Below are 15,489 nucleotides of genomic sequence, written 5' to 3'. Positions count from 1 at the left end.
AATGCTTAATTCACTCACGTACTACAAATACAAATAATCGCCAACAGAACTTAAACACGTAACCTAATCTAACTAATGCCTAAATTTGCATAGTATGCTAATATATAAAATATTAATTTACGAGAAAATAACTGTTTTGAATGAAAAGAATGTTAACAATTATGAATGCGTCTTTAGGGTCGACCGCTGGATGGAATAGACTTTGTCTGAGGACGGGTTGCAATTTAAAGGATGTTGATCCAGACAATTTCTTCAGAAGATTAGATATGGCACTTCTTCTTGAGAAGGAGCAATGATTTCAAGCTCAACAAGCCACAATATAGGACTGAAAATAGGAGATGCTTTTTCACCTACAGTGATATAAATCCATGAACCGCCTACCCGCCGAAGTCGTATCTGCTAAATTTTAAAATCTAACTAGAAAAGATTATCAAGGACTCTGACAAGCCACCGGGTTCCTTTCCTCGTCGAAGCCACTAGAATGTTAAGTGGCTCTTAGGTAAATTGAGGTAAACCAGCTTCTTGTCTCTTCCGAAGCCACTAATTGAGTTAGTTGCCATCAGGTAAATATTGTTTGTGGACCGCATGTTGTCGTTGCTTTGTATCCGTGTATATATCACGTATAACCGTTGTATGCTCCTTTGTTGTATAGACTATCCTGACATACACGTGGATAGCAGCTAGAAATAGGCAGATTGCACCATTAGTTAACTATCAACAAGCCCACTCAGGTGCGCATGACCCCGGCTTGCCGTAGGAAAACGTGATGTAATACCGCCGTTCACAACATTTATTTTAGCCCGTTGTATTGACTTTAGATATCTATCGTGTGGTACATGTAATTTGGTGGTATACATTTTATTCTTTTGGTTAGGTGACACATTGACATTTATTATTTGTTGTGGTCTTTGTTTGTTTACAGGTAACAGCTGATGCTTGTGCGCATGCGCCGTCCGTCAGCTGTATAGCTTGTGTCCGATTTCTTTACATCTTTATTACTGAAGAATCCTGTGTTTATATTTATATATAAACACATATATATATCTTATTGCAAATAATGTATTTCTATGTTTATATACAAATAGAAACAATAACTAATGTTTAGTTTATAAGCTCACCAAGCAGGGTGAAACTGTATATAAGGCATTCAGCCATGCCCTACAGCTGTGAAAGAAAACGAACACGAGATGCATCACTGTACATAGGCGCAGGTCTGCAGCCATAAGCTATACGCAGTTTCTCGTTTTTCCGAGCGGTCTTATGTTGCAAATTCCTCGACCCATCGCTTAGAATCTCACAGTTGATGAACGCTTGTGACCATGAAGTACGGAATCAACCCTACATCGGAGGAAGCTATCATCGACAGCATCGCAAAAGGCGAGTTGAGAGGAGGAGACGGTAGCTCTGGCAGTAATGGCAGCGACGGAGTACCAGCGACGCTAATTCCCATCCCAGCGGTCGACGACACAGCTGCTGCTGCGCCTGCTGCAGCACCCATCACCTCCACCACTATCATGGATGCCCCTACGAAGCCCAGTCCTAAACCCGACGTGGATGCTGTGGTCTTCTCTATCCAGTTCTACGGGAAGACGGTGGGCGAGGTGGGGCTGATGGACCAGGACCTGGCTCAGCTAGACTGGAAGAAGTTTAAGTCTTACCTCGTGAGTATTATTAGACTCTGAGATGTTGGGATATTTTGAAAGACGCTGTTGTCCTGTGCCTCTTCCTTTGTCACCTCTTGATTGAAATTGAAATTTGAAATAAGTTTATTGAGGTAAAATACACACAAAGGGATGAGGTAGCTCAAGCTATTCTCACCCCGTTCAGTACATCGTGTTAATACATACATAGACACACATCACAAACAATAAACATATTACCAAACATTCTGAGAGATAAACATATACATATCCTCGCACCTCTTGATTGTACTGCTGGTTTGAAAGTTTTATTTAAATAAAGGCAAAGGTATCACCTCTGATGTTTGAAAGCATTAGTCTAAGATCCAAGTTAAAAATGTCAAGATGTGGAAAGTGTGTGTTGTTGTTGTAGAGGTTTAAATGTTGAAATGTAGATGATTAACAGTACAAATGTAGAACTTTTTTTAGTGTCAGTGTGGAAAACGTAGAGAGATTAAGAAAGCTTACTTTACATTCACCAGGAAGATGAAGAGTAAGGGATGACATAATTGAAGTATATACAGGGATAAATGGGTATTACAAAGGTGATGTAAACAAGGTTTTTAAATATATTGATCAAAATAATTTGTACTCATTGAAATAATGGATGCTACCAGGAAAGATTAGATTTTCTAATCTTTTCTGGTGGGAGGGGGGGGGGGGGGCATGCGTGTCCGTCCATCCACGTCTGTCCGTCCCGAGTTTCTTCTAGACAATAGAGCAAACTTGGAACATACACACACCAGAGAGAGTACCAGGAATATGCATACTCTTGACTAACATTTCTCAACCTTTGTACCCTTAAAATAATTCTAGGTTATACTTTAGATAAAGACACAGATTTCATTGTCAACTATAAGGAGATGATTTTTCTCTGTTCTTTTTAGTGGTCAAATTAGAGAAATTCAACAGAATAGTGACTCAGAAATATATTTGCTTATGATTAGAAGTAGCCTATTTATAACTGTCTTGTGGAACCCTCTAGTTACCTTAGGGTTCCACAGAATCCCAGTTAAGAAATACTGCTCTAGACTGAGAAACTATTACTTTAGACAGATAAACCCCTGGTGTACTGCATAAGAAAATGCCTTTCTGAACATATTTTAATTTACTCATTCCTTTCCTAGCATCCTCTTTTCATGATCTGAGTTTTGTTTTTGTCAGGAAGCACCTGACATGGTTTAGTTTTAGAATCCTATTGTGTAAGGTGATGGTATCTGCTAGCAGGTTTGGTGGTTGACTCATCTGATGATTATCAGAGAACTGAGTGGCAGTTACTTGTTCTTGTGTAAAGTTTTTCTGTGATTGTAACTTTGTATGGAAATGTTGAATATAGAGTTCGGCAGTTATTCTAGAAATGCCAAAGGAATCTTAAAACATCTTTTTTTTAACATAGATATCTTCAGTTTCAGAATTTGTTGAGTATGAACCACCAGGAGAATATTTGTGTCAGTTACAATGATGATGAAGGCGACAAGGTACGTAATGTATCGACACTCTTGTACCTAATATTTTGTAAAGGGATATTTTGAATTGGAGGAGGGGAGGGACTTTTCTTGACCTGTGTTTGACATTGTTATACTGTACAGCACCAAATATACAGTAGTAATATCAAGGGTTAAAACTTCAATTGTTTGCGATAATCAGTACATTATTATTTTAATGTCTGACTAAACTTAAAATTTGTTTCCTACCCAGAGTTAATGATTGTTTTTTTTATTTTTTATTTGTTCTTGAAAACTTAAGGAAATGTAGAATCAATTATATGTTTATCCTAGATTTTTGTTTTATTCTATAGTGTTAAGGATTTTACATTTAAGCAATCTTTACATAGAAATCCATGAGTATGTGTGCTGTATTCTTATTTGGCCTTAATGATTCAGAGAAATGACCGAGACACAGAGCATTAGACTCTTATCTTATCTAACTTTCACACTTACATTCTCTTCATCTGGAGGGTTCTGTAATTGCTACCTTCTTTTGTATCACAAATGACATCTTCAAGAGGAAACTAGATTGTTTCCTTCAAGGAGTGCCGGACCAACCGGGCTGTGGTGGGTATGTGGGCCCGCGGGCCGTTCCAAGCAACAGCCTGGTGGACCAAACTCTCACAAGTCAAGTCTGGCGTCGGGCCGGGCTTGGGGAGTAGAAGAACTCCCAGAACCCCATCAACCAGGTATCATGCACTCTGCAGATGAGACACTCCAGAGCTTAGCAAACTGATGTGGGTGTTATTTCATTTGGAAGTTGTGCTCTAATGTAAATGTCTGTTTCATATTCTTTTAGCAGCTTTTCTATTTTTTGGTCAAAATCAATACAGTGTACATTACTATTTTTGTACTTCTGCATTTTATTCCCTCTATTTCTGCTTTTAAACTCCTTTATGACAGGAGTTACACACTTTACTGTGAAAGAATGGATTTGAAATATTGATAAGACTGTAATACTGTACATTTCTGTAGGTAGAAAAGATTATATTAAATGTAATAATTAACCCATTTTTAACTTTAACCCATTTTTTGTCATTTCAGCTTCCTATAGAATCTGATGAAGAGTACCGTGAAGCATTGAAGGTGGGTTTATTTATTTATTGCTAGAATATTACTATGGAGTGTGTCTTGTTTCTCTGTATAAATGTATCCACTGCTACAAGTTATATAGGTTGTCTGATATATACAGTTTTGAGGTTATTGTTCACAATGAAGAAACAAATTTGATATTGATAAAACAAAAATTTCCACATGGTGTCACAACTGTTATGAAAACTTAATTCATATTTAGGAGGAATGACTTCCATTCTCTCTGTGTTGGACAAGTGTAATTAGTTACCTCTGGTAGGGACATCCTATAGTTTTCACTGTATTTCTGTTTTGGTAAAATCCATTTTGCCTGCACAATATCTGGAAAATGAAGTCACTTTTTTTGGCTTGAGATTTTTGACACATCTTATGGTAATGAAAGAAAGTATCTATTGATATTGCCCCATGCAACCCCTTAGGGTCGGCTTTTTTTAGCCATTTTACCACATTTGTGGGGGGGTTATAAACGGCCAGGAAGACTTTGAACAGTTACACAGTGCCAATTGCTCTCTGTGATTACCTTCTGTGCTTGAATTGCCATCTGAGATTAGTTGTGTAAACCATTTTTAGTCAGGTGAACCATGATGTAGGACTTTCACTTAACTGAACTATTTAAGGGTTTCCTTTATAGTGTGACAAGGAAACATGAGGTTGGACAAGCTCATTAAAGGCTGTGGAAATTGTCTGTGTAGGAAGTACTGTAGAGCATATGTAAGGTTGAATGGTGTAATGATTTTGATGTAATTAAGTTTTGAAATTAGTCACCCATGTGCATGGGAAATAGGCTTAAAGGTTCCAGAAGATGAGATGGAATGTTAGCACTGTGGAGACATGCCCGACAGACCACTGGAACATTATCTAGCACAGTGCAGAGTTACAAACCCATTAAGATTTCAACTTAGATTCAACAGAGCCGTTGTTGATATTAAACACATGGGGCAAAATCTTACTGAAGCGACCATACGAGCCATAAACACTCGTACTCAGCCTTAGTAAAACAGAAACAAGCAACTCTTAGTGAGCCAGCCAGAGGCTTAGGGCCCGTGCAGGAATATCCCTGCAAAAAAAAGTAACTTCTAGTGTGATATTTTTTCCAAATATTATTTGCTTGCTGGGTTTAAATAAAGTAGACTACATTGTACTGTATTAACATTTTAAATTATCTTAACTTTCAGATTGCAAAGAAAAAAGCAGAAGTCCATGATAAAATGGTATTAGATATCACAAGACAAGGTGGCCTGCCCACTGTGCTGTCTCTTGTCTCCTCTGGTATAAAGAGAGTCAGCTCGTCCCCTCCAAAAGAAGGAGGGATTTCATTTTTCAAAGCTTCCTCACCACCGAAAGAATCGGGTTTTGTGGCGAAGGCTGTTGGGACTGAGAGGAAGCTGTTTCCAGGATTGTTCTCCCCAGACAGAGGTATACAGTAATAGGAGTGAATGGTCATTGCTCTTTTTGTTTGAGTTTGGGTATCTAGAAGCCATCACGTTCATTAATTTAATGAAACTTTCAGGACTTGATTCACACACATTGCTTATAAAATAAGGAAAATATTTGAATGGTTGAGCAAATTTATTATACTCTTCTTCAAGACAGAAGCATAAAATTGTTTAACTTCAGACCAAGGAGCATTTTACCAGGTATTAGCAATATTACAAGATGGCTTGGTTTGTATGAACAAGTACTGTGGCCTGTAGATCATCCACAAACACTGTAGACCATTCACAAAAGTAATCATTTAGTAATACTGCAAATCATCTACAAATATTTGAGACCTTCCACAACTTGACCCAGAATTTCAATCAAATACCTATACTACTATGAACAAATCCACAAGGACCTTGATAAGGGTTCGAACCTACGCACTTCAGGCCCTTGTGGATTTGTTCATTTGATATAGCATGTTATTGTAATTTCTGTGTGTGTACCTGTACTATGTTCACTAAAAGTACTGTTAGGGGAAAAGTAATATTTAGAATCCTACAATGTAAGTGATAAAGGATTATAACGTCTGGAAATAGAATTAATAGCATAGAATTGATTAGCAGATTGAGAGAAGTTATTGTCACTCTTCCTGACAAATAGACTTTCAGCAGCAAAAGACGACACTCGCCAAAACATGTTCACTCCTTGATGCCTCACACGAGCTCTAGCCAATCATTGGGCTCTACCTTCAGCCACACCTTTGTCTTGAACTCTTCCCATTGGCTATTGATGACATCATCCTTGCACCTCCTTGTACCAGCTGCTGTCTCCATCTTCCAGATTGTTCCATAAGAAACTCAGAACCAAAAACACTTGGGTGTAAAAATATTCATCTCTTTGTACGCTAATTAATCTACCCAAGTAAATGAATAGGTTACGTGCCAGTCCAAAGGTGCACATAGGAAAATAATTCTTGCAAAGGCAAGGACAAATCTTAGGATTGACTGGTGAATCATTGGTTATTGGTTCTTGACAACATCTTGGCACACCCTGTCCTTACACATAGTGCACTGCAATTTTGAAGTGTTCGACCTGATTGTCATAATGACTGTCTTGATGGTTTAGTGAAATCACAAGCACCAAAATATTGATGCTTTCTTGGCCTAATGAGTATCAGCCTTGATTAGTTAGGTTGGTTGCCTTGGCTTGTTTGCTTCTGGTTAAGCAAAATTATTTCAAATTTGCCGCTTGTCAAATCATGAGAAGTGCTGCTTGGCAACAACAATCATTTTCTAAGTTTGGCATCATAAAATGTGAATTTTTTCTTTTCTTTTTAAATATCTAGTTATTATTTTCTTAATTTTTGTTGATTTAATCTACATTTATTTTTTTAAGCTTGCCTGTAATGATTTTTCTTATTTTGGTTTTAATATAAAGTGAAAAAGCCTGGTTTTAAATGTAAGAAGGTTAATTCTGATAGTATCTGTACCCATAGGTCCAATACCAGGTCATGTGCAAGGTGTGTGGGGGTATAACAGTGATGAGGCTGTCACTATTGACATGCCCCTGAACACTGCAACTGCACCCACCAACATTGCTACAACAGCCTCAACGGCGGCCATATCCCCTTCACATGCTCACGGCAAGGAGGGGACTCCTGTTCAGGATTTGCGAATCCCTTCTACTAATTTACTTTTCAAGTCTGATGCATCGAGTCATAGGGTTAAGAATGAACCCTTACAAATTCCCACCAGTCAAGATGTTTTTGGTGCAGGTAGTGGACAGTTACCTGGTGGAGGGGCTCGGCCACGAGTGACACAGAAGCAGAGGCACAGCACGGAACAGCCACCAGAGTGGTTCACTTCGTACATGTCCAAGGTAAGACCTAAGATCCAACTAGACTATTCTTTAACTTTATTCTTCAGTGAGAAGAATAACTGAATGAGTTTTGATTATTGTTCATGCTAGTATTCTTCAATGTAGATCTTTGACAGAGTCTGTTCATAAAATATGGCTGCCTAGAACTTTATTCTTCAGTCAGTAAATAATTTTTTTTTTTTAGGTTGGAGCATTTAATTCATGGTAGGTCTAAAGTAGAGAAAAGTGAGACCTATGTTCTTATATGCAGATATTCCTTTAGAACATTCTATTGCGAACAATTTGATACCAAATTGAACGACGTAGCACAAAAATTGAGATCGGAAAGCTTAAAAAGAGTATTGTATAAACATTTGTGGGTGATGGTGAGTTGACGCCCACCGTTCCGCGCCAGGGCAGCGAAATAGTGACATGTTACTCATGACGAGGGATATTATTGCTGGTAGTGGGGGCCGATGGTTTGATATCTGGCAGGCAATGCCCACATGAGTCTTTAGAGAATATTGTCCTCTATCGTGCAATTTAAATGATTTTCATTCTCAGTAACTTCAGTAAATGGTGGTGGGATAATTGCCTTATCACAGTTGGTAGAGAGGAATAATTTGTAACTTGGCCTCACAATGTTTTGAGTGTCTCGTGCCATATAAGGTGGCTGTATCCAGAGGAAAGAGCCATCAGTAGGAGAATGGGGACTCGCTTTTAATGAGCGTAGAGTATAATGAAGTAAACCAGCAAAAAGTAGTGAATGATTTTATGGACAGCAATGCTATAATGTGTGAGATGAAATAAAAGGTTTGTACAGTATATCATTACTGGTATTAAAAAGCACTAGGAATGTAGTATAATAGCTTTTTAATTATACATAAAATGTTAATTTTTCTTTGAATTTTTCAGTTTCGTTCAGAGCTCTCCGAGGAGGTGAGCCAGCAGGTTGTCGAAAAGGTCACTGATGTATTACTGGATGTGAGAAACACGCCTTCTCCATCTGCTCATGAAAATAGCGTGGATTTACTAACTAGTAAGGCTTGAATGTGCTTTTATTTCTGACTCCTTGTACGGGCATGTTCACCGAGTTGATCAACCATGACAGCAAAACTTTTAAGTGGAAAAAAAAGTACTATACTTTCAGACAGTTGCATTGCTTTACTGTATCAGAGCAGCATTTATATTGCATAGAAGTTGTTCACAATTGTCAGTGTCTTGTTATAGTTGTTAATTTCTCATTCATGCAAGTTATATATACTGCAAATAAATACATTCTCTTCTTATATTATGATATATTTTCAGATTATATATCTAATGCAGGTTAATGGTATATTTTCAGATGAGATATCTTATTGCCATTTAGACAATGAAGCAATACAGAAGCCTCCTCATCCAGCATGTTTCGGGAAAGAAATAGAGAGCCAGCGACTCCTAGCAGCAGATGCAGTAAAGGCAAATCTTGACTTGCACATCTTTGACCATAAAGTCAAAAAGGATAAAATGGAAGATCTTGATAGTATTATAAAAGAATCACATTCAGAGTCAAGAATGAAGAAAACCCCAGAAAAGGTTGAAGGGGGTGATATTGGAGCAAAGCGTAAAAAGTTTGCCAGAGAGGAAGAGAGACTTGTCAGAAAGCAAGAAAAAGTTGAGGAGCGATTTTTCAAGATACAGGAGAAATTGGAAGAAAAATTTATCAAGAAGCAAGAGAAAGTCGAGGAGAAAATTCTTAAAAAACAAGAAAAATTAACAGAGAAATTTTTGAAACTGCAAGAGAAAGATAAAAAGAAGTTTGCATTAAAGTAAGTGTAATTAGATTCAACTAACAATTAAAGATCCTATTTAAGGGGATACTGTTCCAAACTATTGTATTTAACTAGTATGTTATTCATTAGATGTTCCTTGTTAGGAAATGTATCATATGTTTGTTCTATCTGTAGTCTTCTTGAAATATGGCATTTACTCGAGTTATCTACTTATTCATGGCTGAGAATTTTTTCTTAGCTGATCTCACTGGCTTTCCTTAGTTTGTCACGGCACTGAAAGGACACTATCAATGCACCAGGCTCCTGCTACCATCTATGCCCACCACAATAGTACAGTATTTTAAATGTTGTCTTTCTCCCCATCATAACTCCCCAACCATTATTGGGGTGGTAAACAGGTGAGGATTATAGATAATAGTAGGCATCCATCAGTCTCGAGAGACTATGGAGTTTAACTATGGTTGTCGGTCTGGAGTGGTCTCTCCAGGGTGCAAAGCCAGGGTAGGAGAAGCTGTCGATGCTTAAGCCCACCATTAAGGTGAACTACCTGCTTAAAAATACAAATGTAACACAAAACACAACCTGAGAAATGCTTAGAGATCGCCAACTAACAAAAATCGGAACAGCCAACCAACTCGCCACTCAACTACCCCAAGCGTCACTACATGGCAACCCGAGTTGCTCGGGTTCTCTTGCCTAGCACTCTTATTGATGCATGACTTGCTGTATCTGCAGTGTTTCTTTAAAATGTTTGCTTGCCTTCCTGTAGACAGTTTTAGCATGTTTAGGGTCATGCTTTAAATGTTTCACTAGGTTTTATGCTGGCTGCTTTGAATGTTCCTTGTTGTGTAGCTTACTTCAACTCTGGTTTTAGGGTTCTCTTCTCTAGTGTTGTCAGACTGGTAGCCACTCTAATTTACCTTTTCAACTGAGGTTTTCGAGTTCCTTCGCTATGTTGAGTTTCCTGTCGAGTAAAATGTGTAAAATCACAATGCAGGTGTTGGTTTTGCTGCCTCAGCTACTGGAGATTATTCGTAGTTGAAAACGAAAGATGATCATCAACTATGTGGTCTGGTTCAAAGTAAGTAAATGGTATTTGCATCTTTCAGATTTTGGTGCTTAAATAATTCAATGTATACAGTGATTTTTGTTTCCCAAATTTGCACATATCCAATGGTCACCATTGATACAAATACCCCGAAGTTTTACCCTCCCTATCATCTCTTCTCAATGTGGTAGGCATTTTTTATATGATAAATTAAACTCTTTGAATGTGTTTACTATAATTTACTATAATCGGTGTATGATCTGTTCTTGAGCTGATGTAACCTTACTTTGCTCACTTAAATGAAATGAAATCTGTCTTTCATTGTAAAAAAAAAAAGTTAATGCTGGTATAATACAGCATTAACTGTATCTTAAGATACATTGTTTCCAGTTTGTATATGAAGACAATAAAAAATATATTCTTTGAGTGTTTCTTTATGGACTGGCAACTCCTGGCAAGTAGGGCTATTTGAAGTTTTTTTTTTTTTTATTTGCCATATATGAATAAGTTCCTGTAATCTATCATTCTTTTGTAATGGAGTAACTAATCTGTTGATGTTGCAGGTACCCTGAGGAGATGGATAAGGCCAGTCGTACACAGGAGAAAGTCTTGGCTAAGATGGAAGGGCTGAGGAAGAAACAGTCGTGTTCTCCAGAGGAATTCAACAAGCTGCGCAAGATGGTGGACAAACATCATAGAGTTATTGCAGCAGAACACAGACAGCAGAGACGCAGTGATCGTAGAGCTGGAAACTGGAAAGCTGGAAAATCAAAAAAACTCAGCATTGATAATATGGTACAGCTGAGAGAACGGCTTGTTGTCCTCGTTTATATTAGAGTGCATTATAGTACAGCATTGCATTAATGACTGATGGTAAATTTAATCATATCCATGCATTGAACATATATGGAAAAATCATGTTAATTGCTCGGTGTGTGTTTTATTCATACATTCATTACAAAGACAAAGTTGTCCACTAAATAGTGCACAACCTTGAAAAAGTTTTAGTATCAGTTTATGCTAAAAATAAAGCTCTACATACACCTTCAGTTATTGAAGATCAAAAGTATTGTGAACTTGTAGCACACAAGGTAGCACTGTACAGTAGTCCAGTCCTCAAGATGGCACATGTTTGAGATTCCTTGACTGAGTGATTCATAGTAGGTATTGGTTGGTGAACTATTTAAATAGTAACCATAGGCGTATGTGTGTTAATGAAGCAAGTTTTATCTTTCAGGGGTTCCCTGTGGATGCATCTCTCTTGCATGCAGCTTTACAGGAGCTGGAAGCTTTAGCTGAAGACTCTCCTACTGAAGGGAATGGAGGTGGTGCCACACGTGGCTATGATGCTCTTTACCTTAAGGACATAACCTATCCTGATGGCTCTCAAGTGCCTCCTGGAAAAGAGTTTGTCAAGACCTGGCGAGTAGTTAATTCTGGAGTGATGCCCTGGAATGAAAAAGTTAGTATTTATTGCAAGCAAGTCCTATTATATAGTATTAAAAGTGAATGTTTAAAAGTATTAGGCAGTATTAAAAGTAAATCAGGGCATTTAAATATCCTCGGTATTTATATCCCCTGACATTTTGGTAGTCTTTGTGCTTACCCATGACACTATGAATGGAGGCAGTTTCCATTATGTCTGCCATGGCTGGCCTGTTTGTGTTCGCAGGAAATGAGGTCCAGCTCTTGCGTCCCTTTCACCTGGCCATCAGTTGTCTTGTGTGACTTGCCAACATTTTATGGTTCTGTTATATCTACTTTTATACCTATGAATAGAATTAACATTTACTAATTCCTCTTAAGTTTGTTGGTGTTAATTTTTGTTACACTGAAAATGTCCTCCTCAGAATCTCTTTGGATCATCTGTGGTTAAAGTTTTCTTGTGTATTCTCTTGTTCTATTTTATCTTGTACAAAACTGGTTATCCTTATCCATTTTGATTATTTCACTGATCATTTTGTACATTGTGATCATAAATAATTTGCTTGCTCGCTCTCTCTTCCTATGCTATTAAGTCTAGTTTTCTTATCCTTTCTCCATAGCTCACATTTTCTAATTTCCAGTATCAGTTTTTTGCCAAATACTTTGGTTTTCTTACCTTGTGTTTATTATTGTCTAAGTTACATGTTGGTAAGGGTAGAAAGAGCCTAAGCTACTCTGTCCTTTTGAGAGATGTTTTAATTGTCTCAATAAACGTACTTGAACCTGAACTACGTGCTGCATATGCTGAGACTAGCCTCTCTTTGGCGATGTATAATGTTCAAAATGATGCCTCCCTTAGGCTTGTAAAGCCTGTTCTGTTTGCCAGCTTCATGTGTGTCAAACATAAAAGTCCCCCCCTCAAAAAATAATCCAAGTACAGTGTTCTCCGGCTTCGACACACTCTTTCCTTGATGTTTCGTGTTGAAATTGGAATTCCATTATATCTAAATTTTGTAATGTTTTTTACTAATTTTCTATTAAACATTACAGTATCACATTATTATTATTGCAAATGATAGAACACAATTTGAACACACTGAAAATCAATATAAAAATCACACACATTTGTATAGTTTTAAATATTTTGTTTAGTGATTGCATGGACTTAGCCCACTGGAACACATCCATTATTTTTTCTTCCGGTCAATTATAATAATGAGCCTTCTAAAACAGGATTTTTCCATTGTACAGTATCTGGATTTCTGGTGCAAATAATACTTATAATTAAGAGTCTACTGTAAAGTACTGTACTTTTATTTTCAGAGAAAGGCACATGCTACTCTGAAATGAACATATTACTGACATGTAATTTGCTCTTCTGCAGACACCCTAGCTAATCTTGACATGATTTCTCAGTACACTATTGATGATTGTGAGGTGACAGGCATTTTAATACTTTAATAATACTTTTCTAGACTGAATTTCTGAAACCTTTACCCCCTTCTCTCCCCCCTTCTTCCCTTCCCTTTCTCGTTATCACCTCATATCCCCTTTCCCCCTCCCATCCTATCATCATCTCTCTCTTCCCCATTTCTCCCATCCTTTTCCCCCCTCCCATCTCTCTCTTCCTTTTCTCATCCTTCCCCTTTCCCTCTCCTTTCATTTCCCCCATTCCTCTCCTAACTACATTTGATAGAATTGCAAAAAATACATTTCCTGTATTGTAATATACAAAATTTATAAGAACGGATTTTCTAACTAAAATGTTTGCAGAATTATATAAAATATATTCACTATAGCATTACTATATAAATTTAATTAACATTTTGTATGTATGTTCATGTACGGTCTTTAATTTTACTATTATCTGGGTATTGGCTATAGGGATTTCTTATTTCCAGAGAGTGAAATGGATGCCATACATATTCTGATTGTATCAGTCCCATATGTTATGACTCTGAAATAAAAAGTCAGTGTGTGCCCAAACACCATTTAATGCATTTCAGATTGGGGGTTATTGATTGCTGTAGGGCCTCAGAAAACTAGTATCACACTACAGTCCTAAATACTTGCTTAATTCTGCTTAATTAATGCTGTTGAAAGAACATTCAATGGGTTCATTAAAACAAATTAAAATAATTGAAATAGACCATCTTGCTTTTAAATTTAGCTTTCATAGTTGGTATAAACTAGATTGATATAAAAAAATTATGCAATTATTGATTCTTTTAATTAACACAATTATTTCAGACAACTTTGTGTAAGTGGACTCAAGTACGATTCCGTGGCTCACCTGCTGGCTGGAAGCTAAAACCGTCGCTGAAGAAGGTGGTGTGCCCCCCTCTGGAACCAGGACAAGAGGGTGACATCTCCATAACCTTTACAGCACCAAGTGAGTTATGAAGACTGGTCGCTGCAAATGGTAATGGAGACTGGAGAATTAATGGCTTTGAATTTATTGTTTTCACATGGAATGTGCATTATTCTGTTTACAGTCCCACTCGATGTAAGAACCTCAGGTTCAGCATCCTGCTGGATTTAACAGATGAGTTTTAGACCAGTGTTTGGATCCCTATTTACTAAGTTGACTTAAAGTAAAGGCAGATTAGGTTGCTATAGAATTTACAGTGTTTGCTACTAGGTAAACAGGCAGGCATTGTTTGGTTTGGCTTGGCACAACTTTGCCCTTGCTAGGCCAATTCTTTCAAAAAAGTTTTTGAGATGTAGGTGTGTGAATGTTGGTTCCTGAATAGCAATTATATCAATGTTATGATGACCAAACCACACATCAGGAGAAACGACGACATTTCAGTCCGTCCTGGACCATTATCAAGTTGTATTTGACCATCAATATACATTGATAATGGTTCAGGATGGACCAAAATGTCATCAGTTTTGCTTCTTCTGATGTGGGGTTTGGTTATACCTTCAGACACGTTATTGTGACTCATTGCCTGTATATCAGTTTTGTTGCTGGTCCAGTGTTGGTCCAGCATACTTGTCTTGGACCAGTGTTTAATTAAACTATAGCTGAATAATTGAATTATGGTTTTTAGGTGAGCCTGGCTGGTACGCAACACACTGGAGATTTTGTCAGAAAGGACGAGTGTTTGGAAACCAGATGTGGTGCGCAATACATGTTATAGGAGACCCAAATTCTGATAGACCACACCTTAAATCGTTAGAAAATTCTGATGATGAGCAGAGATCAGATGTTGAAAGGAGTCTTATGCTGCCAAGCTTAGCTACAGATGTAAAGGTAATTCTCATTTTTAAATGTATTGCATATGATGACATTTATTATATGAAAAAGTGTATCAGTTGGGTATAAGTTGACTTAAGTTTGGTTTACAGATATGTGCCTGTGTACACTGCCTCAATTTATTTTATTTTTCCATAGGAATTGCCAGATATGTCAGATATGTCCAAAGATAACATGCTACAAGGGGCTCTAGCAGAGGAGAATTATATACAGGTATCTACTGGTTTAGCTTGTGAACCCCGTGGACAGCCAAGAGAGGATCTTTGTACCCATTCAGATTTTTCATCTCAACTAGACCTTGAGGTTGGCATTGTTGAAAACTATTATGATGCTGAAGATCCAGCTCAAAAGGAACTGTCAAAGGTATATATTGCTTTATTTGACTCTGATTACTAGTAGAGATGTAATGTTGTTAGCAGTGTGAACATGGTAAATTGTTGATGAG

General features: G+C 37.5%; 1 protein-coding gene across 3 annotated transcripts in view; it reads left to right on the top strand.

Annotated features, from left to right (window-relative positions):
• Positions 1-1,178: 1,178 nt before the first annotated feature.
• Positions 1,179-15,489, top strand: part of LOC123755218 (next to BRCA1 gene 1 protein) — a 28,395-nt gene continuing 14,084 nt past the window's right edge. For 2 of the 3 annotated variants that reach the window (XM_045737671.2, XM_045737679.2), the window contains exons 1-12: positions 1,179-1,661; positions 3,086-3,157; positions 4,211-4,252; positions 5,434-5,674; positions 7,176-7,558; positions 8,453-8,576; positions 8,883-9,345; positions 10,921-11,152; positions 11,595-11,819; positions 14,033-14,174; positions 14,839-15,041; positions 15,183-15,407. In XM_045737671.2, the coding sequence (XP_045593627.2) occupies positions 1,320-1,661; positions 3,086-3,157; positions 4,211-4,252; positions 5,434-5,674; positions 7,176-7,558; positions 8,453-8,576; positions 8,883-9,345; positions 10,921-11,152; positions 11,595-11,819; positions 14,033-14,174; positions 14,839-15,041; positions 15,183-15,407 (2,694 nt within the window). In that variant the 5' untranslated portion in view covers positions 1,179-1,319. The remainder of the gene's footprint in view (positions 1,662-3,085; positions 3,158-4,210; positions 4,253-5,433; positions 5,675-7,175; positions 7,559-8,452; positions 8,577-8,882; positions 9,346-10,920; positions 11,153-11,594; positions 11,820-14,032; positions 14,175-14,838; positions 15,042-15,182; positions 15,408-15,489) is intronic. The other variant, XM_045737686.2, reaches the window with a different exon arrangement.

This window comes from Procambarus clarkii, chromosome 55, assembly GCF_040958095.1.
Source record: "Procambarus clarkii isolate CNS0578487 chromosome 55, FALCON_Pclarkii_2.0, whole genome shotgun sequence".
NCBI lineage: Eukaryota > Metazoa > Arthropoda > Malacostraca > Decapoda > Cambaridae > Procambarus > Procambarus clarkii.
This window is presented reverse-complemented; position numbering and strand designations above follow the sequence as displayed.